Source organism: Puma concolor, chromosome C1, assembly GCF_028749965.1.
Source record: "Puma concolor isolate L17-30 chromosome C1, mPumCon1.1.hap2, whole genome shotgun sequence".
In the NCBI taxonomy this organism is placed as follows: domain Eukaryota; kingdom Metazoa; phylum Chordata; class Mammalia; order Carnivora; family Felidae; genus Puma; species Puma concolor.
Window position 1 is genome coordinate 8560680 of NC_141674.1, and position 24090 is coordinate 8584769.

Genomic DNA, 24090 nt, shown 5'->3' on the forward strand with positions numbered 1-24090 from the left:
GCTGTCTGCTCATGGTGCTGCTTTTCTTACAGACCAGAGCTCATGGCCGGGCCCAGCACCCACGTTGTCCCCATGCTGTTCCTCGCCCTCCTGGTGCTCTCGGAGCTGAGCCTGGCAGGCTCCCTGGGACCTGGAACCCCGGCTCGGAACCTTCCTGAGAATCACATCGACCTCCAGGGCCCAGCACTGTGGATGCCTCAGGCCAGCCACCACCGCCGGCGGGGCCTGGGCAAGAAGGAGCGGGGCCCAGGCATGCCCGGCCGGGCTCAGGATGGGGCTGTGGTCACCACCACCAGGCAGGCCTCCAGGCTGCCAGGGGCAGGGGAGCCGCTGCCCGGGCAGAGTCCTGCAGGCCTACTGGAGGACAAGGGCCCGCTCCTGGGGCTGGCACTGCCCTACCCGGAGAAGGAGAACCGGTCTCCCGGGTCAGAGAGGGTCAAGAAACGTGGCAGGGAGTTCAAGAGACGCAGGGAAAGGTTGAAACTGCACAGAGGTAGCCGGAGGTCTGCGAGGGGGTGGGGTCCTGCCATGAAAAGGAGGGGTGGGGGGATGAGGGAAGGGCATACCCCAATGGCCAAGGGGACTCCAAGAGGGGGGTGGGGGCGGGCACAAGGGAAGTGAAGAAGTGTCGATGGTGTGAGAAGCCGGGGAGGATATCCAGAGGCTCCATAGAGGGCAGGCAGTGGACCCCCAGAGGAGGGGAGGGGGTCTCTCAAAAGTCCGAGTGATCTGGTAAGAGGAGGGAGCTGGGAGAGCCTTGGTGGTGGAACGTGGGAATGATCCTCCTAAGTCAGGAAGCTCTGCCTTGTGTCTGACCGAAATCTACCCTACTATAAGCCCGGAGTAGAGATGGACTAGTTCGGTCCCCAACCAGGGGACTTAATCAACACTTACTCAACTCTGAATCCCAGAGCGGGGACTGAGAGCTCAGACTCTGAAGCTAGGTCTGCCCCAGTTCGGCTGTGGCTCTGCCGCTTACTAGCTGCGTGCCCGGGACAAGTCCCCTTTCTGTGCCTCGGTGTCCCCTTTTGCAAAACGAGGATGAGGGCTCCATCTACCCTCCGTGTGGGCTCATAGAGGACTTAGATGCTTAGAATGGCACCTGACAAGCATCACGTGCCGTGAGCAGTAGCTGTTACTAGCTAATTCTCAACTTGCTCTCAGTGTGGAGTCACCGTCCCCTGACCCGGACACGGATGACCCAGGGAGAGACGTGGCGTCCTTATCCCTCCTGCCTCTGTCCTGTTTGTCTCTTGGGGTGCTCTCCCGCGGCCCTGGTCACCTTCTTTAAGTTTCTCCCACATCCCCAAATCCCCGTGAGGGCCTAGCCGCCCCCTGGCCCCGGCCGCCACCTCCTTTGCCCACTCAGTCCCTGAACAAACATGTCCCAACAGCTGGGCCCAGGCAGCTCCTCCTGCCTGACCTGGCCCCAAGGCCACCAGGGGCCGACCAAGTGCCACAAATGTGGGGCAGTTGTTCTCCAAGAGGAGCGTGATGGAGGCTGGGCACCCCCACCTCCTGCAACCGCTGGGGTCTTCCTTGCTAGGCCTCCTGAAACCCCCCGAGTGGACAGAACACAGTCGAGAGATCCCCGCTTAGACTCAGCCTCCCACCCCCTTGGAGGTCACGGTCAGGTTGGGTGGGGGAGGCTGGCATCCTCAAGGACTCACAAGGCATGAACTCATCCTGGCTCAACTCCAGGCCCCAGCTCCATCGGACCAAGGGCCCCCATCCCCCACCCCAAGAGAGTCGGTGTGGCGGGTGAGTGGAGGAGGGGACAGTGCTAGAGGCCAGGCCCAGTACTGCCGACCTGCTGGGGAGCTCTGGCTGACTGGGCCCCAGTTGCCTTGTCTGTAAAATGAATGGAGTGAATTCAATGGTCCCTAAGTCCCCTTTCTACTCTCTGGGGTTTGTTTCCGGAGGGTGGGGTGGCCCCGACTGACCCAATCAAAGTCAGATCTTGCCCAAGAAAAAAGAGGCAAGGGTGAGCCCGGGGCCTCCAGCTTCTCTCAGAGCCCCTTTGTTCCTGACCACCTCCAATCCTGCACACTGTCCCCTCACACTCAACTTACCCCAATGCCCACGGGTCTTGGGGGGTGGCATCTGTGGCCAAAAGCATCGGCCTCGTGGTCAGATGGACCTGTGTTTGAATGCAGGCTCTGCTGTCCCCTAGCTGTGTGTCCTGAGGCAAGTTGCCTAACCTCTCTGTGCTTCCGTGTCCACACCACCCCCCCCAGAGATGAAGCCTGAAGGAGCACCCATCTCCTAAGAGTTCCTACCGTGTGGTTAGATGAAATAATGCTTGTAAGGAAGGACCCAGCATATAACAGGGCGATGGTTATCACCACATAGGAAGCCCTTGCTTGTACGTGACAAACTGTGGATCTCACCATCTCAAAGACCTCTCCCCATTGCAGTGCCTCTCAGCCTCTCCTAGTCACACCTCACCTCTTCCGGGAAGCCTTCTGTGGTCAATCCCACCAGTTCCCACTTGTTGCACTTACGGCCCCGGCTGTATCCGCTAACCTGACTTGAACTGGCCAGAATGCTGCTTTAGAGAGCGCATCCTTGGGCTGCCTCCTGGCGGCAACACTGCAAGTTCATTCAAGACCTCCCTCCTCTCTCCCCACCACCCCAGTCCCTCGTTTCCACCTCCCCAGGAAGGTGGGCAACAGGAGTGTTGGCTGAGCCCATGGCTTGTCACATAGTCCCTGCTGCCTCCTTGTTTGCAGATGGAAATGTGAGTTGTGCTGTGGGTTGACACAGGGTGGTGAGCAGATAAAGCTCCTGTGTTTCCCACTCCGTGTCTCAGGCCGAGCCTTGGTCCGAGGTCCTAGCTCCCTGATGAAGAAGGCAGAGCCGTCCGAAGACCAGGCACCGGATGCCACGATGGAGGAATCCTCCACCAGCCTGGCCCCCACCATCCTCTACCTAACCACCTTTGAGGCAGCACCTGCCACAGAAGAGTCCCTGGTCCTGCCTGTCACATCCCTGTGGCCCCAGGTAAGGGGCCCCAGAAGAGCCTCATCGTATATTTAGGGAGACTGAGGCACAGGGGTGGGAGGGAGCGGGATGAGGCCACCGGGGCTAGAGGCAGACCAGGTCTCCTGATGCCTGTCCAACTCAGCTGCAGCCCGGCAGACGCTCTGTGCTAAAAGCGCTGCTACTGTCCGAGACAAAGTGGTCCTAGGGTTCACTCCAGGGACAGGCAAGAGAGCAGGTGCCAGCTCAGCACACCGGGTCCACATGGAAAAGAGCAGGGACCTCGGGGAAAAATTTTCACACGTACCAACACGTCCTTGTGCACTGATCCAGCCCCGAGACCGCTGGCTGCGAGGTGAACTGAGCGGCAGCCTCGCGGTGCTACAGAGCCAATGACTTGTCAGAGGAGAGAAGGGACAGGAAAGCGAGTGGCTGGGCTTCACCCAACTCCCCGGCTGCATAGGTGTAGAAACCCTGAGCAGGCACGAATGCCTTCCCAGTCCCTCCCTCAGGGGCCTGGCGGATAACTCACCTGTCTGCATTAATACCATCCCACTGGGGTGGTGGCTGCAGAGTGAGAGAACTGCTTAGGCAGCTGTCCCCGTGTCCCCAGGGCTGGGATTCCAGGCTGCCCAGCAGAGGACGAGCTGGCCTCTTAAGGAGCCCTTCCTTAACCCCCTGGTTCTGGGGTCCCATGTTTCGACTCGCACCTGTTGGGAGCTCCAGGCTCCCTCCTCTCCATGTCCCTCCTGCAGGCTCAGCCCAGGCCTGATGGGGAGGTGATGCCCACACTGGACATGGCCTTGTTCGACTGGACCGATTATGAAGACTTGAAACCTGAGGTCTGGCCCTCTGCAAAGAAGAAAGGTACGTCCGCCCAGCCCTCCACCCCCACTCCTGGGTTCTCCCTCACCCCCCTCACTGTCTGTCACGGTGGGGGCCCCAGTGAGCCCAGCCTGACCTACAGGTGTCCAGAGTGGGAGGGCGTGGCGTCTAAATTGGCACTGACATCCACAAGGCAAAGGCTGTTCCCAGGTGCCGATCACACGGCAAACGTTTTCCTCTACCAGCTCATTTTACCCGAAAAAACAAAACAAAACAAAACAAAACAAAACTGTTAGGTCCATCCTGCTGTTGAGCCCATTTTAGAGAGGAGAAGACGAAGGCAGAGAGAGCGAGGTAGACAGTCCTGTCCACGCCACACCGTACAGGGGGCAGTGTGAGCACCCAGTCCCCGGCACCCCCGTGCCGAGTCTCTCTGCTCTGCTTGGCGTCAGCTTCTGACAGCGGAACTTCTCGTTGCCAGAGAAACACTGGGCTAAACTCTCCAGCGATGGTAACGGAACGTCACCGGCTGAGGGTGAGCCGTGCGACCATCATCAAGACTGCCTGCCAGGTACGGAGCCAGCATCCGCCTCCAGGGCACACGGCTGGGTGCAGGGTCAGGGTTGGGGTGGTGGAGGGGAGGCTGCACGGGTGTGGGGACGTTCCCAGGCACGTGAGCAGGGCCTGTGGGTCCGTGGCCCTAAAAGGGAGAGAAATAACAAAAACCTGAGCTACCTCTTTCCTGAGTGGCGCTGTTGTACTTTATTTGCTCCTCATAGCAACCCAGGGAAAGGGACCCTGTCATCCCCAGTGTTTAGACCACCAGCTCCCGGACAGGCCGTTTCCTCTGCAACACATAGTTTTCACCCTGAGTGCAAAGAAAAGGCTTGATTTGGGGTCAGCTGGACAGTCTTCCTAACAGCTGGCTCGGTGTGTGGTGGGCAAAGCCCTGTCTCGGGTCTACCTTGGCCCCCCCACCCCCCCACCCCCCTGCTGCTCCCCCGAGGCAGGCGGCGGGGGGGAGGGGCTTCAGTTTTCCCATCTGTCAAAGTGGACCTTGGCAGCAATGGTCCCTGAAGCCCCTCCCAGCTCCACACCCCCCCCCCCAGCTGCTCTGCCCCCTGTCCCTGGGAGGCCATCCCACACCGCCTTCGCTCTGCCCGTGCTCTATCAATTGCCCATCTGGGGCAGCTGGGGTCTCTGTCACCCGCCCCTGGGGGGCCTCGGCCATGGCATCCATAGGTGGTCCCAGTAGGGAGCCTTGCGCACCAGATGGCCCACCCTGCCGGGCCACGGCCCTGCCACGGAGATGATGGATCTCCTGTCTAGTGGGACGGCGGGCTCGGCGGTGGGAGGGTCCGGGGAAGCGTGGCTGACCGCGCACTTGCTGTGTGAGCAGGGAGCTGCTGTGACCTTCGGGAACATCTCTGCACGCCCCACAACCGCGGCCTCAACAACAAATGCTTTGATGATTGCATGTGTATGGAAGGTGAGCCCGCACTCCTGGGGGGCGGGGGTCCCCTGGGCTCTGAAGAGGGTGGGCAGAGAGGCCTGCGGCCAAGGAGAGGGTGGAAGAGGGCCTTGGGAGCTGAAAACATGAGCAAGAACAGCTTTGCTCGGTGCCTTCCCAATCTGTGAACTCATTTAGTCTTGATTCCTGGCATCGGTTCTCAGATGTGCTTTTCTCACCTCTTGAAATACAAGCTGGCATGATCTCCTGTGATCTGGAGGTGGGAGAAGGGAGGAGAGGCGTGCATCTCTTTAAATAAGATCACATCTGAGAAGGCTGGTACTTTCATACCAGAATTCTATCCCTGGGGAGGCCTTCCAAGTGTGATAACAAGGGGTGGGGTGGATTTCCCAGCACTGTCCCAGGGGAGGATGCACTTGGCCAGCTACGTCCTTAACTCTTCTGAGCTCCCACCTGCCCAGGTGCGCCCCGCTGTGCCGGGCTCTTGTGCCGAGAACTTCACTCACGCCATCTCCCATAATCCGCACAAGCGTCCCGGGAAAGGGAGCTATTATGATCCCCCTTCCGCACATAAGCAAACCGAGGCACAGAGAGGTTAAGTGACTTGCCCGAACTCACACAGCCAGAAAAGTAGGGGAATGCTTTTAATTTTGTATTCTGAAACATTTCAAACATACGTGTTAGAAATCATTATTACAACCACTAGCCCCCCAGAGTGATTTCCCATCATTCTGCATCAGGATTTACAGACTCACTGCCCATCTGTGCCACTTCTCCCCTGAACTCAGTTCCCAGTATGATTTTGAAGCAACTCTTGGGAGTTTACAGATATTTCACCTGTGATTAGTTCAGTATATCTCTCTAAAAGAGAAGTACGCTTTTAAAGATAAAATACCAAATGTGAACAATAGTTGCTCGGTACCATTCACTAGCTAATCAGTGTTCACGTGTTCTGAGTGGGAGAATTTGGTCTCAGTCCCTCTACGGACCATCCTGAGATACAAGCCCTGTTTTTACCCAGATTAGCCTCAAAAATTATCTGCGGTGAAAGCAATACAGCTACACGGGTCTAGTCAGTCAAGAAATATTTTGTTTGTTTGCTTTGGAAGAGAAAGAGAACAAGCAGGGGAGGGGCAGAGCGAGAGGGGGGAAGAGAGAGAATCCCAAGCAGGCTCCACACTGTCAGTGCAGAGCCCAGCGCAGGGCTCGATCTCACAAACTGTGAGATCATGACCTGAGTCGAGATCAAGAGCCGTACGCCCAACGGACTGAGCCACCCAGGCATCCCCAAGTCAAGAAATATTTATTGAGTGTCAGGTACCGTTCTGGACACTCGAGATTCAGCGGCGAAGAGAACCGGCAAAGGGCACCCATGGATTCCATTCTAATGGGATGAGCGGATACGAAGCAAATAAAGAGATAAGGTGTCTTTAGAAAGTAATAAGGGCTGTAAAGAAAATAATCCAGGTGGTCTGATGAGGATCAGATTTGTTTTAGGAAGGACAGACTGGAGGGGACAGTGGGGACCAGCCTCCGGAAGATGGAGGGTGTGGGGACGGAGAGAGAGCCCCAGGCAAGAAGCAGGAGAGAGACCCCCAGGCAAGAAGCAGGCCAAAGGCGAGGACCGTGGGCAGGAACAAGGCTGGTGTGTTTGAGTGGGCCCGGCATACAGTGGCCAACAGAGAAGGTGGCCCAAGGGCCGGGTGGGAGAAGCTAGCGGGGAGGATCGCACGGGACGTTGTCAGCCTTGTTTGAGTTAGAATTGGAAGTCGTAGGCAGGTGTTAGGTGGGAGAGTGACATGGTCCCTGCTGCAGGATGCTGAGGGACAGGAGTGGAGATAGACAGGACCGACAGGGAGGTGAGGAGAAGGCAGGGTGGGGAGGGTGCAGGGAAACTGCCTTCTGTTACGTGTAGGCAGGGTTGGGGACCCATTTCACAGAGCAGGAGGCTGAGGTATGGAGCCGGCAGGAGGGCACTCCAGTCCAGGTTGGCCAGAACACTTCTGAGGTCCGATCTCAATCCTTGGCCTCCAGGTCCAACCCCGAGCGCCCAGGTGGGGGGGATGCGGCCCTGCTGAGCTGCACCTGCCTGGTTGGTGCCTGGCCGGGTGCTCAGGGGGTGGCCCCACCGTCCAGGAATCCTTCCTTCTTTCCACCCCTGGACTTCAGGCGGGAGGGGGCAGCTTTCCAGGCATCCGGAAGATATGTCGGCATCCAAAGCCCCATCTGCTCCTTTCCTCTCATCCCTCTGGCACTGGTCGGTCCTGGAAGGAACGCTTGCTTCCTCCTGGGAGACTCAGGCTCCAGAAAAAAAAAGAACAGAAGTGACAACTCAGGCAGCTCATTAAAGATGGTCCAGGAGGCGGCTGTCACCAAGATGCCACACCAGAGGGATCTAGGCGGTGGCCAGGAACCCTCCTGAGGACCAAGAGTCCTGAGGGCCTCTGAGAGATCCTGAAATGCTGAACACGGGGCCCAGGGCTTAAGTCCAGCAGTCAGGGCCAGCCTGGGTTCTGGAGGGTTCTGAAGGGGCTTCTGTGGGAACCTAGTACTCCTGCTCATGAATCCCCTCCCCTTTCCAAGTGTCACTTGTGTGGCCACAGGTCTGGAAGCCCAGTGACCCAGGTGTAAATTCTAGGCCACTAAGCACAAACTCTACCCAGCAGCTTGCTCCTTTATTCTCTGGATGGTGACATAAGTGAATCTTAAAGTAGCAATGTCCTCTCTCCCTGAGGTCACTCCTAACCTGAAGTGGTGGGATTGCTCAGGCCACACTCACATCTCTTTCCACCTCCCACCACCAGGAGGATGTGGCCTTCTGAGGCCTTAAATGAAAAATACATCTACCTGCCGTGTATCCCAGTAGATGCTGGTGGCCATGACAGAGAGAGCTTCAGCTAAGAAACCCTCCCACTGGTGGGCCAGAAGGGCCACACTGACTTTAATTTGGGTGGTCAGGGAGGGTCTCTGAGACGTGAAGGCTGTGAAGGAGCCAGGGATGCAGAGAGCTTGGGAAAGGGATTCTGGCTAAGAGAAAAGCAAGTGCAAAGGCCCTGGGGCAGAGCAGGACTGGGTGTTGAGGAAAAGCAAGAAGACTGAGTGTGGCTGGAGTTGGTGAAGAGGAGAGTGGGAAGTGAAGAGGGCAGACGGGAGGCGGGTCCAGGTCCCAGGTGGTCTTGTAAGCCAGAGTGGGAAGTTTGGATTTCTATTTGAGTACCAGGGGGAGCCACAGGAGGTTTATAGGGGAGGGCAGAATCTGCATCCCTTTACACATTTTTTAATAGACCATCTTTTTTAGCAGCTTTGGGATTACAGAAAACTTGCACAGAAAATACAGTTCTCCTGTGCCCTCTCCCCCCACCTCCCTGCATGGTTTCCCCTGTTATCTTGCATTAGTGTGGTATGCTCTTTACAATTGAAGAACTGTCTTGATAAAGCCCATGGTTTGCATTCGGTTCACTCTCGGCATTGAGCATTCCACGGGTTTTGATAAATGCATCATGTGTCCACCATTCCAGTATCACAGAACAGCTTCACGGCCCCGAACAGCCCCTGTGCTCCGTCTCTGCATCCTTCCTCCCCCCCCCCCACCCCCCGCCCATTGTCTTTTCTAAGCCCACTCGGGCTGCCGTGTGTTGAGTGGGTGGGTTTTAGGGCAGCACAAAGAAGGGGAGGTGAAAGTGTGCGGGGCGGTGGGGGCGGGGGTCCCAGAGGATGCGATGCCGGGAAGGAAGGGGCAGGCCCTGGCGGTGGGCCCCCCTGACCCCCTTCACTCTCTTCGCTCAGGGCTGCGCTGCTATGCCAAATTCCACCGGAACCGCAGGGTCACACGGAGGAAGGGGCGCTGCGTGGAGCCGGAGACGGCCAACGGCGACCAGGGATCCTTCATCAACGTCTAGCGGCTCTGCGCGAGGCGCCTCCCCGCCGGCCTGGGGACCGCGCGCGCACCGAGGTTTGGAGAAGCCGGGCAATTTGTTCAGAACTAGCAGTGCGAGATCGGATGGGGACTAGATGATCGAGGCTGCAGGCGCCAGCCCAGGACACTCAGCCCTGGCAGGGGAGCCCTGGGCGAACCGCCCCCGCCCAGGAGCCGAGCTGCGGCACACCTGCGCCCACCTCCCGGCCTCCGGAGGACCCACGAGGCCCCCGCGGCCCCGGGGGGAACCGCGTACTCCGCGATGGCAATGTCGAGACTGCCCTCTACTGCCCGACCTCAGCACTGCAATGGAGAGGTTTCTGAGCGCGTAAAGGGACCACTCCCAGAGGCAGAGAACCCGAGGAGGTGAACGCGGGAACACCCCTGCCGTACCTGGCACTGTGCTAAATGCATGCCATACGTTATCTCTCTTAGTTATCACAATGACCTTTCAGAGTGGGCATTATCACCGTTTTATAGGTGAGGAAAACCGAGGCAGAGTTAGTTATGACTTGTCCAGGGTCCCAGATCAATGCTCCTCAAACCTTAACCTGTGTAAGAACCCCCCCGGGGAGATCTGGCTCAAATGCAGATTCTGGCTCAGTCGCTTCTGCATTTTTAACAAGCTCTGAGGGGGGGGGCATGCTGCTGATGCTGATGGGGACCCCACTGAGAGCACCCAGGTCCTAGGGAGTAAACGCCAGAGCCGGGATTTGAACCCAGGCCAAGCCTGTCGGGTTCCCCAGGCCCAAAGGGTGGTTGCTTGTCCACAACCAAGGATTTATCCCAGGTTCTCCAGGGCTTTCAGTGGGAAAGAAGCATTCCCTGGCAGTTCCTTTCCCTGTGATGAAGTCTGCAAAAACTAACTGTTCTCTTCCTTCCCTGGACAAAGGTGTATCATCTTTAAAAACAAAACATGCATTAAGCTCCCGCTTGCCGGTAAGGCATGACTTGGGAAGATTGGTCGCTGCCCTCTGGGAGTTGGTATTCTGAGATACGATGTGTTTGGGGGAAACAAGAGTGCATGTCCCAGGACATGCGCTTTGCCATTGCCCTGATAGCTTCTTAAGCTTCTGTGGTTCATGCCCTTTGAGAATCGAATGCCAATATGGACTCAAAATATGCACCCATTTTGCATGCTGCCTTAGTGGTTTCCAGGCCTCCCACAGACATCTCTAGACCCCCACACCACACTTCTGCAGCAAAGCCTACTGAGGAGTTGAGGTACCTCTGAGGTCAAGGTGCTGTCTGAAACTACCTGCCCCCCCCCCCCCATAAGCTAGACCCACGATGCCCTCAGAACATCTCTCCCAGCAGATCTGGCTCTAAGGGCCACTTCAGGAGAGCCACTTAAATCCCCCCTATACACACCTGGCACCTCATTCTTGGTCAGCCCTCTGGTCCAGGGCAAACCAGGTTGCAAATGACAAAAGCGTTCCCTGTCCAAATTCCTCGCTGGCCTGGACACCTGCCAGAGGGACCATACCCGTGATGCCAGGGCTGTTTACTCCATTGGGAAAATCAGTCAGGGTCAGAGGTCTGGCACCAAGCATAGCAGACAGATCTAGGAGAAACCAAATATCCTTGCTCATTTCTCCCTTTTCAAGTTCTATGGGCAAAGGAATCTTGGGCGTGGGGGCGGGGCAGGGGAACTGAAAGAGATCAAAGCCGGCTATTTGGAAATCAAATCCACCAGCAGTTTTGTCTAAGACCAGACAACGCCCGTGCTGTGTGTGCTTCACTTGGGGTGGCTGATCTGAGATTGTGATTGAACCCTAAGGGGGTGGCTGCAGGCAGGAAGCACAGCATTGCTTATGTCTGGCATCGCTTGTGTCTGGGGGCTAATAGGATGGCCCGGGGACATCAGCAATGGAAAACACAGAAGGCCCCATGGAACTATCCCTGTCTACTAGGGGAGTTCCACGGTTGGAAATTCAGAGGAGTCTAGCTCTTTGCCCTAGCTACCTGCATGTCGCGGTTGCAAGGTGGTCTGTGGGTGCAAAGCTCCTAACACCAGAGTTAGGGATCCCAGAGCCCCCTGTGTTTAACAAACCCCTCTGCCAGGAAGTTCTTCCTTAGGTCTATCTTACATTTCTTTCGCTGGTACAGAAGTCAATTCTCCCTAATCCAGGATTCAGCAAACTTTTTACCATAAAGGGCACTTAAATATTTTAGGCTGTGTTCCAATAAAACAATTTGTGGACACTGAGGTTTGAATTTCATATAATTTTCACATGTCACAAGCTATTAGCCTTCATTTGATCTTCTAAAACCCATTTATGAATGTAAAAACCTCTCTTAACTGGCAGATTATCCCAAAGCAGGTGGTGGGTTGGATTTGGCCCACGGGCGCTAGTTTACAGGTTCCTGCTACAGTCACTGGTCTCAAACTTGGCTTCATGTTAGAAGAATATGGGGAGCTTTCCAAGGTACTGATGCCCCGGCCCACCGGCAGAGTGGCACCAGTGCTGGTTTCATTGATCTGGGTTGCGTCTGGGCTTCGTTTGTGTCCAAGGCTCCCCCAGGCAACTCTAATGTACAACCGGGCCTGAACTCTGCCCTTGTCCTCTTGACTGTGGGAGTGCAGCTGGTAGCAAACAGCCCGCTCCACCTCTTACCACCTTGGCGACCTTAGGAAAGTTACTTGTGCCTTGATTTCCTCATCTGTAAACTGAGTTAATGACTCTCCCTTCACAGAGTTGTTGCCAGAAGTAAACGTAAAATCCTTAGAGCATGTTTAGAATAGTGCCAGGCACATAATAAGCCCCCAGTGTGGGCTAATTTGTTTCCTAGGATAGTATTAGTAGGCGTTCTGTTCTTTGACGATGATCCATCATATACTCAAGGATCATTTCAAAGTCACCGTTCAGGCTCCTTCCCCTGGAACACTGGGGCCAGGAGATGCTCCTTTAGAAAAGAGAGGGCAGGGTTCTGTGGTCAAAGAAGTTTGGAAACCTATTCTGGACTCAGCCAGAGGCAGCCATGTACAGATTCCTGCACTGAGGCTGAGCTGGAAGAGGTGTTAAGTGGCATTGCAATACAGGTTCATCAATTTAAATACAACCAGAGGGAGAGCGGAGCAGGAGGTCAAGTGGAAACCAATAGCTGCTTGTTGGGTGGCTTGTGCCCTTCTGCATTCCTTCTTCGGAGTCTTACGCCATTCCCCAGAGGTGCCCACGTTTCCCACGTGACTCCTTTCTGGGATTTGTCCAACGATGCCAAGAGTGGCTCCCCAGCCTGCTGGGAATGGGCTGAGGGTCAGAGGACGTGAGGGCCGAACCTCATAGGGAACGTGACGGCTTCAGTTGCCCCTTGAGGAATGACAGGAACCACAAGTCAAATCCAAAGCCACAACCCCTTCCTCCCCCCAGACGGATCCTTACTCTAAGCCATATTCAACACACCCAGTAAAATCTAGTGTTGAGATGGTGGGCCCACAGCTCCTTGGAAATGGACCCGCTTTGCAGCAGGAGAGTCAGTGAACATACACGGAACCTACAAAGACATCTCTGTAAGACAACAGAACAGCAAGGAAAGTGGGCGCTGGAAGGGACACTGGGAGGAGCCAGAAAGCAAACCACTTAGGCTCCTTACTGGGGATTTCACGGCACTGGCACCATCACCTCCACGATGACCTTTCCTCTCATGGGAGACAGTGAGGAGCGTGGGGGAGGGGGTTAGGGGGCAGCAGGAACTGGTTTGCAAAACCAGGGACTTTCATTGCAGGGAATGTGTTTTCTGAATCCTAAGTCAGGACAGGTCATCTGATATAGGATCCTCGGCCTCTTCTGGGTGCAAGAGGCTCCCTAGTCCCTCCTTACTCACCATGTGGTCCTGGACCAGCAGCATGGCGTCACCTGGAAGCTTGATAGAAGTGTGGGATCCCGAGCCCACCCCAGGTCCGCTGAACCAAAATTTGTGGCAGGGGGGCACGGCTGTCTGGATTTTAACAAGACCCAGGCTGTTCTTGTGCACGATTGAGTTTGAGAGACACGTGTCTAGGATGTATAGGGGGAAACAGAAAAGTTGGATGGTCTGGGACTTTTAGCTAATTCAGAGCCTTTGCATTTGGGTGTGTGAGTTGGCAGATCTGAGATCTGGTTTGCCTAGTTAATAACCAGCGGTGGACAAACCCCCAGGCTCTGAGGCCCTGGCAGGGCTGGAACTGGTCTATTTTCAGAGGAAATCAAGCGGAGCACCTGGGCCTGGAGCCCTCAGTCATTGGGTTTTCTGACTCTTGGGAACTTCCCTGGGGTGCTGTGGTTCCTCTTTAAAGTGTGGGGGCAGCAGGGGGAGGGGGGGAGGTGTCAGGCCCTTGTAGTCCCGTGATGACGTGTTGCATGTGCTCCCGTGAGCTGTAAATAAAGAGCCAATGGTTCATTAGCTGCTTTCTTGTCTCTCTCTGACTCTCCAGGAGATGATCTGTGTGTGCAGAGGCAGGGAGCTCACGCGGGGCGTTTGGAGGGGACCGGAAGTCTAGCATTTCCTCAGCCACATCTTTGCGCATTTGCTCTGAGCTCAGCGGGAAACGAGACAGTCTCTGTCCTCACCTGGACCTCATCGTGACCCTTTAGGCCTCTGGGTGGGAATGTCATATTTTGACCTCCCTCTCCATTTTAGGGTTGGGGTAGCTGAGGTCCCAAAGAGATCACAAGGCTCGTCACAGCAGGCTGGCCCTCATTCAGGGTCTGGGTGGCCACGTGTAGAGAACAGCAGACGCCAGCTTCAGCAGGATGGAAAGGAACAAAGCGCCGCCATCTAAGCAGGCTCAAATGCCATCATGGGAAAGGGCATGAATTGGCCAGGGAGTGGCCTGGCTTAACACCAGGAAAGACGTCTCTTATCTCTGTGGCAGCTCCAGCCACTGCTGCCCGGCTCCACGGACCAGGCCCTGCTAGGCCTGGCTGATCATAATACAGACCAAGACTGTGTAACAGCTGTAGGGGACTCCACATCCTGAAGCCAGCCAGGGTCCAGACTCTCCTGGGGGCCGGGGTAACCACAGACATGGGATGCCCTTTTTTTTTTTTTTAATGCTTATTTTATTATTTTTGAGAAAGAGAGAGAGAGCGTGAGCTGGGGAGGGGCAGAGAGAGGCAGACAGAAGATCTGAAGTGGGCTCTGTGCGACAGTAGAGAGCCCAATGCGGGGCTTGAACCCTGAGATCATGACCTGAGCTGAAGTCAGACGCCTGACTGACTCAGCCACCCAGGGGCCCCAATATGGGATGCTCTTAAGGGCCTGGTGTCCCTGTGGGGCGCTTCCTGCCCAGGCACCACTGAGGGACTGGCTTCTGCAGCCTGGATGGGGGAAACACCCTAATCCAAGGTTTCCCACAGCATGGGCCTGGGATTCCCAGCATCAGGATCCTCTAGGGAGAAAACCCAGGTTTCTGAGCTCCACTCGGGCCTGTGACTCAGAATCTCTCAGGGTGGGTCTTGGGAATCTGCATGTTTGATAAGCCCCTTGCCCTAGGTATGAGAATTGCTTCATCAGATCTTCCTGAGAACTCACTTTCCTCCCCCACTCAGGCCCCAAGTAGCTGGCGAACCTCTCTCTGGGGATGGTTTTAGGGAATCAAGCCCAAAAAGTTCCATTTCGTCTAAGCTTCAAAAGTCCTCCCCTTGCTGGCCCAGCAGCTCAGCTCTGCCACTGCAGGGCAAGGCAGCCACAGACAACGCTGTGAATGAATATACACAAATGCATGAGCATGGCTGTGTTCCAATAAAACTTTATTCATACAAAAGAGCAGCAGGCTGGATCTGCCCATGATCTATGGTTTGCCAACCCCCAAACCTATACTGCTGACCCCTGGGTCCATGGTTGCAGAAAGGTATGCTAGGCTTTTACAAACCCCTCCTGCCCTGGGATGTCTACTCAAATCCATTTCTACTGATGAGGGGTTAGAGCAGTACTGAAATGAGGAGTCAAGGCCAGTTGAACTCAAGGCCACAGGGATTTCAGCTCTCTGCCGGCAGCCTGGGTGCTGCCCTCAGGGGATCAGGTAGCTGGACGGCGGGGTGTATTGGCCAGGTTCTCCAGAGAAACAGAACCAATAGCATATTTGTATTTATATATCTTTGTGTATTTATATATCTCTTTTCTCTCTGTATCTATTTATACAGATTTATTTTAAGGAACTCGCTCACCCTATTATAGGGGCCAGCAAGTCTAAAATCCATGGGGCAGGCCAACTGGCCAGAAACTCAGGCAGGAGTTGATATGACGGTCTTGAGACCACATTTCTTCTGCTCTGAGACTTCAGTCTTTGCTCTTAAGGCCTTCAACTGGTTGGATGAGGCCCACCCACATTATTGAAGGTACTCTCCTTTCCTTGAAGTCACCTGCTTGTAGATGTTGACCGAATCTGCAAAATGCCTTCACAGCGGCACCTAGATTAGTGTGTGATGAAATCCTCACATACTCCCGCTGGCCAAGATGACACAGGAAGCTGACCGTGACGGAGAGGCGAAGCTCAGCTCTCCAGCTCTGGATCATAGCACCTGGGCACGTGGTAGAGTTGTCTTTGGTGTGTCTCGAGGTTCTGGGCTCCCTCACTGCTTTGCCAGCTTGAGTGCCAGATGGCAGCAGTGACTGCCATCTGTTACGTAAGCGGACACACCCGTCCTAGTCTCAGGACGTGAAATCCTGGCGGGCGTGGGATGGGGGAAGGTGGTGTGATGGACACTTGCGTAGGCAAATGGCTAAACAGAGAAACTCCTTTCTCTGCACCCTCCCCCTCCAGGATGGTGTATCCTGAAACCCACATGTTTGTGCCTGGGGGACCATGGCGGGACACCTGGGACCCTTCCCCACTGGTGATTGGTCAGTCCAGCAGGGCAGCCTGGGCAGCTCTGTGCATGGTGGTCCTGAACTGTCTCTCCATGCCCCAGCCTTGACCTTGTGTCAGTGCCTGGCACAAAGCAGAAGTCATGTTTAGAGAGGGAACACATTCGTCCAAACACAACTGTGGCCTCTATCTACCAGGCGGTCCTCACTGCCAGAAGCACCCTCCTCTTGTGTAGCTAGGTATTATTAGAGCCCCTTTTTCAGAGCAGGAAAACTAAGTAGATGTATCGGGGACCCCACCCAGGTCTTTCCTACTCCAAAACTCGATTATGTCCCCCTGATTTCACATTGTCTCCCAAATGCCACAAGTTTGCTGAGCACCTACTAGGGGTTGGTCACTCCCACCCACCCCCACCCAGACCCCGGGTCACAGGAGCTGCACGGTGCATCAGGCATCACCAAGGCTGCTTGCAGGGCCAGCAGGGGACAGGAGTTCTGCCAGGCAGGCCCCAGCCCTGGGCTGCCAGAACCAAAGATCATGCCCTCACCATGCTGCCTTCTAGAAGGCCCCGCGGTGTGGAGGGGGAGGGGGTTGAGATTCCCTCTCAGGGGCTTCCCAACTGGTGAAACCTGCGGAGATACCCTGCCTGACCCCAGTCCCTGCTTCCTTTTTGTGATCCCTCCCCCTGCATGGCTCACAGCCTCCCTTACTGTCCCCCGGCAAGGAACGGGAGACCTCCGAGAGTCTGCCGCAGACCTGGACCCAAAAGCCATTTGGTTCTGAGCTGGCCCAGCAGAAGGGGGTGAAAGCAAACACCAGGATAACCCCCCACGGCAGATAGGTATCTTGGGGGCTGCAGGGCCCAGGGCCCATAACTGGCCTTGTGCGTGTATCTGAGCCATCAGCAAGGTGCAGCCAGAGCCCTCAAATGCCTTTCTTGAAATTCCACCCCGAGCACGTGGAGAGATGAGAAGCCTGACGGGGAAAGAGGCGACAGCCTGAACTGAGGCCAGGACAGGACAGGCAGTGGGAGGCAGGGGGTGCATAGTGAGAGCCTGGGAACGCACAACCACGATGGCATAAAGAGGGTTGCTGGAGTATGGACGAGGCGAATGAAGAAAATGCCATGGGACAGATAGAGCCGCGGGGAGGGGCGCCGTGGCTCTGTCTTGGGCAACACAGCCTCTTCAGTGCGCTTTCCCTCTGGCTGTTGTCGAACACAACCTGTTTCCTGGAACCGGACACAGTTTCCTTTTCTGCCTTTCCCACGCTCGCCAAGGGTTCCATGGAGCGCTCTGTGTTCTCCGATGCCTGACTTGAGCACACGCGTGTCTGGAGGGACAGGGTACTATCGCTACGTGTCTGGCAGGGCCTTCCCAGGGTGGGGCTCACCCGCAGTAATTTTCTTAGGACCCTGATGAGGTGGCAAAGCTATAGGGCCATCAGGAATTACGGGCTTCATTTTAAGGCTCAAGGGAGAGTCTTCAAGGAGCCTGACCGGGGCCTCTAAAAGTCAGCCATGGATGCTGCTGTAAGTTCGAATTGTGTGCCAATGGGACAAATACCCTGGAATCAGTCCCCCTTTGACTAATCACAAAAAACAAACGTGTCCTCTAGAGTGGAGGCCTCTCCCACCTCCCAGCAATGTCCAGGCACCTCCAGAAAATCCAGGAACAGGGATGTAGCAGGATCATCCAACCTGACTCCCTCTGGGCACATGCCTCCCCCCGGGACCATGTCCCCTTCCTGGCTCTGAGTAAATGGTGCTGTGGACACAGTGATTTTACTGGTGAGTCATAATGGCATTTGACAGTTTCGGTACGCGCATCAACCGAGGACCGGGCTGAAGACAGGGAATGAAGTCTGGGAGCCCAAGAGAGCCACTCCCACCCCAGTCCTACAGGGTTCCGTTCGGTTCCATCAGCTCCTGCCCCGTTTCCTGTAGTCGGTGGGCAGCAGCTGGCCCTCAGAAGGAGAAAGAAGAGTATAGCCGCAGATCCAAAGGCCAGCACTGACCCACAAAACTCCCACGCCTTCCCCAACCCCGCCAGACCTCAGGCCGAGAAACACAGAGCTGGCAGGTTACATGTGACAAGCTAACACGTGCCCTGGAGGACGGGTCTCCAGATCAAAGCCCCCCAGGGGGATGTGCCACCAGGGGCCATGGCTCTGCTTCCAGACCCTTCTCTAATGTGCTTCTTGCGGAGGGCTCTGCATTGTGACAGGCGCATGTGACTTCCAGACGGTGTTTCCGTGATGTTCTCTGCTCTCTTTCTTCCAGCTGGATTTACCCCCTTGGGAAAGGAAGTGGCTGCACCCCCTCACAACGGTGGGCCTCCCGTGGGTTAAGAACTGAAGGACAGGGGGAAATCATCTCCAAACCTTTTCATATTCGGAGCCTCCTTTGTGCCTCACACAGCGCCAGGGGACTGATTATCACTGTCCCCATTGTCTCGATGCAGAAAAAAATGCGGAGGGATTAAGTGTCATAGATGCAAAGTGGCAGCGCTGGGGAGGGGAGGGTGTCGAAGCTGGGAAGGTGGTGGGCAGCAGGCTGAAATGCCGAGGTCTTTGCTAGTAGGAAAGGGGGGGATGGGCACTGCTCCCCATCAAAGGGGTCTTCCCCGGTGCATCTGTTCCAAAAGCATTCACTGTGGGCCCAGACGTGCTGGGAGACGCTGAAAGACACTTGTGGTTTTCTTCACAGCAGGAGGGTAGCTATTTGCCTACTGAGCATTTATGAAGTTCCAGGAGCTGTGCCAGGAGGAGGCAAGGCAGGGATCCAAAAACACCCACCTTTACCCAAAGGAGCAAGCAACCCTGGGAAAGCGATGGCTGTGGTTCTGACGCAGGCAGGCCGGGACTAAGAACCCAGAGTGGGGCGGGGGGGGGGGGGGGGGGGGGGGTAGTGCGCCGCAGACCCAGCCAAGAGAGTCCTTGGCTCTGCGCAGGATAGAAATCAAATGCATGCCAGAGAGAGTGAAAGCAGAGTTTAGTTTAATGAATAGCATGAGTGACAGAGTGTAACAGATGGGAGTGTCTGGGAGATGCGGAAACCAAAGGAGAGTGAGTCTCCCCGTTGCTTCGAGTGGGGGCGGGGGCGTGGGTTATACTGGAAAGGAGTCTAGGGTACGTGTTCGTTCCTTCGGGAATCCAGGGTAGGGTCCGATCAAAGATGAGGTGCGTGATGGGCGAATAACAGGAACTATTTTATAAACCACCGGAGGGAGGAGGTGTTGATGTCAACATCAGCCGGGGTTTGTTCGAAGCTGATGCCCTGGAACCTGTTTGGGATCTGGCTCCTCTTAGGTGTTCTCAGGTGTTTGAGGCCTAGGACAAAGCTTTTTTGCTTCCCCCCTAGAAGTGGGAACATCGCTTCTTTGGCTTGTTCAGAGGCAAAGTGTAGAACAGGAGTGAAGGGGGCGTAGCAGAAAAACAGAGCAGATAGAGCCTTGCTTTATTTTTTTTTTAACTTTATTTATTTTTGAGAGAGAGCACGAGCAGGGGAGCGGCAGGGAGGGAGACAGAGGATCCAAGGTAGGCTCTGTGCTGAGAGCAGAGCCGGACGTGGGGCTCGAACTCGAACTCACAAACCGTGAGATCATGACCTGAGCTGAAGTTGGACGCTCAACTGATTGAGCCACCCAGGTGCCCCATTTCTTTTTTTCTTGTTAGATGTTTCCTGCATGGTTTGTCCCCTCAGTCACCGTCCACAGGGCTCTGAGAAGCCATAGGAATATTCAAGTGGAGACTGTAGACCCGGCTTCATCTTTAACATCACGGGGCTGAGCCCCTATGCTCCCTATGTCACCCGGACGGCACCCGGGGAGAGCGACCTCCCGGGATACCCACGTGGCAATGCCTCTGATTAAACAGCATCACCCCCTCAAAACGTTCTCCAGAGATTTCACCTTTCCCCCCATCCCATACCACACAAGTGAATTTGAGGAAAGCCTATTTATAAACCGGTCATGGCTCAGTCAGTTAAGCGTCAGGTTAAGCGTCAAACTTCAGCTCCGGTCATGATCTCACAATTTGTGGGTTCGAGCCCCGCTTCGGGCTCTGACAGCTCGGAGCCTGGAGCCTGCTTCGGATTCTGTGCCTCCCTCTCTCTCTGCCCCTCCCCCACTTGTGCTCTGTCTCTCTCTCTCTCTCAAAAACAAATAAACATTAAAAAAAAATTTAATAAAAAAAATAAAGACCAGCCATTACTGTTGACTCTTTCGGGTTCATCCACCTGATCCGTGCCTCATTGTTCTAGGAGTATGGGGGGGGTACATATGCCCACCTTCATCTCCAAAATCACGGAAAGGGCTTGTACCTGGGACGGAATCCTTGGCCCCCAAAGACAGACCTCAATGCGGGTTCGCAGGTTTTCTTTACAGGGCTCCCATGCAAGCTTTGCTAATTGCAACTTGGGTTAAGTCATCCAAACTGTAACAATGTTTCCATCAACAAAGTAGAAGTTTCTACCCTAGTGAGGATTAAAGCCATGATGAGCCTTTCCAAAATGGAGTCCCAGTAGCTTCTCTGCCTTAGGCGTGGTTTTTTTAATGTTTTTAATCTTTATTATTTATTTCTGAGAGAGAGAGAGAGAGAGTATGAGCAGGGGAGGGGCAGAGAGAGAGGGAGACACAGCAGGCTCCAGCCTCCGAGCTGGTAGCACAGAGCCCGACGCGGGGCTCAAACCCACGGACCGTGAGATCATGACCTGCCTGAGCTGATGTCTGACGCTTAACCCACTGAGCCACCCCAGAGCCCCTCCCCCCCCCCCCCCCCCCCCCCCCCCCCCGCTGCCTTAAGTGTTTTATCTGTTATCTGCATCACCCACAACTAGCGCCACTGACCCAGCGGCTTCCTGGACGGAGCCTGACGCTGAGGATAAGCAGGGGGTTGGGCGGCAGGTCTTTCAGATGTCTGTGATGGGGGGTGGGGGCACACATATTCGTTCAGTTGGTGTATGTCTGTCCATTCCCTGAGTGCCTACTAGGCATCAGGCAGGGGGCTGGGCACTGAGGATGTCACACCCTCCTGGAGCTTACAGTCTATTTGGGGGGGGGGGGTGCAGATCATAAGCAGTAAGCAAGTACACTGATAGGGCAACACCTTCCGACAGTGATAAGTGCTACGGGGAATAAAAGATAGGACGCTGCAATCACCTTGGAAAGCGGCCTGGCAATTTCTTCAAAAGGTAAATATGACCTGCCGTATGATCTGGTCATTCTGCTCCCAGATGTTTACCCAAACAGGTGTTCCATAACTCTCCCCTGAATGAATGAATGAATGAATGAATGAATGACTCGGTGTTCTTCATGTCTCTCTCTGTACTGAAAGTGCAAAGATAAAACTTGGCTGAGGCACACACGGTTGGTGAGGGATGCGACAGATTTAAACTTGAGTTCCAAAACTGTGCTCACTAAAGCTATGACCCCAAAGCCTTGTGGGATAGGATTTGGGGAGGGGGGCATTTGTCCTTCCATAGTCGGGACTGGGTCATGGCAGAAACTCTGACTCCTTTGAGAATAGTCACTTTCCTTTGTTCCTATGAGCTACCCCCCCCCCCCCAACCCCAGCCAGCTGGGTCTTCTGCCCCCTCCCCCATGCCTCTGGCCCCAGCTGGTCGGGATGAATGCAGTGTCACTGTGTGAGCGGCAAGGACCTTCCACAGACCCAGCCTTGTGCTTCATCCGCAATCTATCTTGCCTCCTCGCCTCCCTCTGTCCTTTGCATCCCAGCCTGGGCTGTATTTTCCCTCCCAAGATGGAGGCAGTGGAACTGAGGGGCTGAATGTCAGGGAGGGTCCCAGAGCCAGACCTCCTCGGTCCCCAGGCCAGTTTCATACCCACCAGTGATTTGGATAATCTTTCCAACTTCTCTTAACCTCAATCATCTTACTGTAAATAAGGATCGGGATAGCACCTACACCATGGGGTCATTGTGAGCATTTACTACAGAACGCTTTTCACACCGTGGGCCACAAAATAAGTACTTAATAAATGTCAGTCTTAATCCTAGGATTTGTTTTTTATTTTCTCCTTCTTTTTTTTTTAAATTTTTTTATTTATTTTTGAGACAGAGAGAGAGACAGAGCATGAACGGGGGAGGGTCAGAGAAAGAGGGAGACACAGTATCTGAAACAGGCTCCAGGCTCTGAGCTGTCAGCACAGAGCCCGACGCAGGGCTCGAACTCACGGACCGCGAGATCGTGACCTGAGCCGAAGTCGGATGCTCAACCGACTGAGCCACCCAGGCGCCCCTTTATTTTCTCCTTCTAATGGGATTGCAGTCTTATTACACCCCTACAGGCTTGGATGAAACACCTCTAGGATCTCAGGTGGATGGGGACTTTTTCTTAGAAAAAAAAAATTGATAAATAATAATATAGTGTTATAATATCCACCATTTATTGAGGAATTACTCTCTTCTCGGTATCCAACAGCAATAATTAACAATAACTAATACTTAATGACAATAGCAGCCAATCCTGATTTAGTGCTTACTATCTGCCAGGCACTATTCTAAACGCTTTTTATGTATTAATTACTGACAACCCTTTGAGGAAGTTACCATTACGATCTTCCTCTTACACTTGCAAAAACTAAAACACAGAGAGGTGAAGCAACTTGCCCAAGTTCAAACAGTAAGTGGCAAAATCGGGATTCAAACACCTGTTCCGCTGTGTGCTAAATCCCAAAATATCAAACGAGGTGTAGCCGTTTACCAGCTCTCAACCACGGTGGCCAGTTTGCACTTCTCTGCCCCCTGGGCTGGAGGACTGCGTCTCCAAAAGGGCATTAAATTAGGCCAATGGGCCCTGGAGTCTTGCAAAAGTCTCCCTTCATGTCCGGAGAGAGTATGTGTCTTGTTTTGTTTTGTTTTTTAAATGTTTGTGTATTTGGAGGAAGAGTGTGTGTGTGCAGGCGTGGGGCAGAGAGAGGGAGAGAGAATCCCAAGCAGCACAAAGTCCCAGTTGGGGCTGGATCCCATGAACCGTGAGATTATGACCTGAGTCGAAAATGCTTAACCGACTGACTGAGCCACCCAGACGCTTCCAGAGGATGTGTCTTGATTTGATCTCAGGACCCTCCCACGCCTCACCCCCCACCGCCAATCCCAGGTAGTTTTGTAGCCTCCCATGAGGTTTCTCCCTCCTAAAAGCGAGAACAAGCACTCAGACGCATCCGAGGGGGTCCCTTACCCCAAGTGACTCTAATGGAAGCTGGTGCTCTCCAAATGAAAATTTTCTCTGGTTATGGGGGAAGGATGAGGTGGGGAGGGGGATGGAGGTAGGGAGAATTAATGTTCCTGTCTGGGTTGGGGAGAGGGTGGTCAACAGTCTAAGAGGGGTGCCAGGTAAGATGGCCCTTTCCTTCCTCAATTCTTTCCATTTACAGCTGAGGGGCAGACAGTGTTTAGATAAAATCTTTTTCTCTCCAGTCTTCTTCTTTCTGGAGACAGTTGTGTCCTGTAGGTTTTCTGCTGGTTTTCCAGCTAGATTTTCCAGCTAGCTTTTGGTATACTGACTCAGGTGGGCCCCAAGCAGTATAGTGATAATAACCTTCTGTATCGCTAATAACAACAGCTCATGTGTATTGCTCACTTACTAAGTGGTAGGCACTGTTCTGGGCATTTTACCTTCACAAAGACACTATCCGTGATCAAATTTTAGCTAGGTTCCTCTGAGCCCTCTCCCAGACTAGGCCTGGCCTTCTGTATCCAGCCTATCCTTGCTGGGACTGCAAAGCCCTAAGAACCCTGCTAAATCAATTTAGTGAGACTCTCCCCACCCTTGATATCTGATCACCCTCCTTATCTGATCAAGTTCCCTATCCCCCACCTTTGGTGTCCTCGCCTGCCTTTAGCAAGAATCCTGTTGGGTCAGTTTAGCAAGAATCTCCCTACCCTTGATGTCTGTTCTCGGTATTTTCCATCCACTGACCCTCCCTCTGCGCCTGTCCTTGCTGTCCTGGGAGGTGAGCTTCCTCAGGCTTCCCCATTGCAATACCCCTACGGCAACAGTCTTCCTTACCGGTCCAGCAAGTGTCAGAATTTTTTCATTATCGACAGGAATCAGTTCATTTAACCTCACCAGGATCCTATGAGGTA

At 54.4% G+C, this 24090-nt stretch overlaps 1 protein-coding gene and 1 non-coding gene across 2 annotated transcripts in view; one reads left to right on the forward strand and one right to left on the reverse strand.

Moving 5' to 3' along the window:
* DRAXIN (dorsal inhibitory axon guidance protein) overlaps positions 1-11404 on the forward strand; it is a 24507-nt gene extending 13103 nt beyond the window's left edge. Inside the window, exons 2-7 of the mRNA XM_086715680.1 lie at positions 33-493; positions 2813-3003; positions 3738-3849; positions 4289-4378; positions 5207-5296; positions 9065-11404. Of these exons, the coding sequence (XP_086571806.1) occupies positions 43-493; positions 2813-3003; positions 3738-3849; positions 4289-4378; positions 5207-5296; positions 9065-9177 (1047 nt within the window). The 5' untranslated portion in view covers positions 33-42 and the 3' untranslated portion in view covers positions 9178-11404. The remainder of the gene's footprint in view (positions 1-32; positions 494-2812; positions 3004-3737; positions 3850-4288; positions 4379-5206; positions 5297-9064) is intronic.
* An 8253-nt stretch (positions 11405-19657) lies between these two features.
* LOC112849122 (small nucleolar RNA SNORA73 family) lies at positions 19658-19841 on the reverse strand. The gene has a single exon (XR_003222553.1). It is a non-coding gene; the product is annotated as a small nucleolar RNA SNORA73 family (small nucleolar RNA).
* Positions 19842-24090: the final 4249 nt, after the last annotated feature.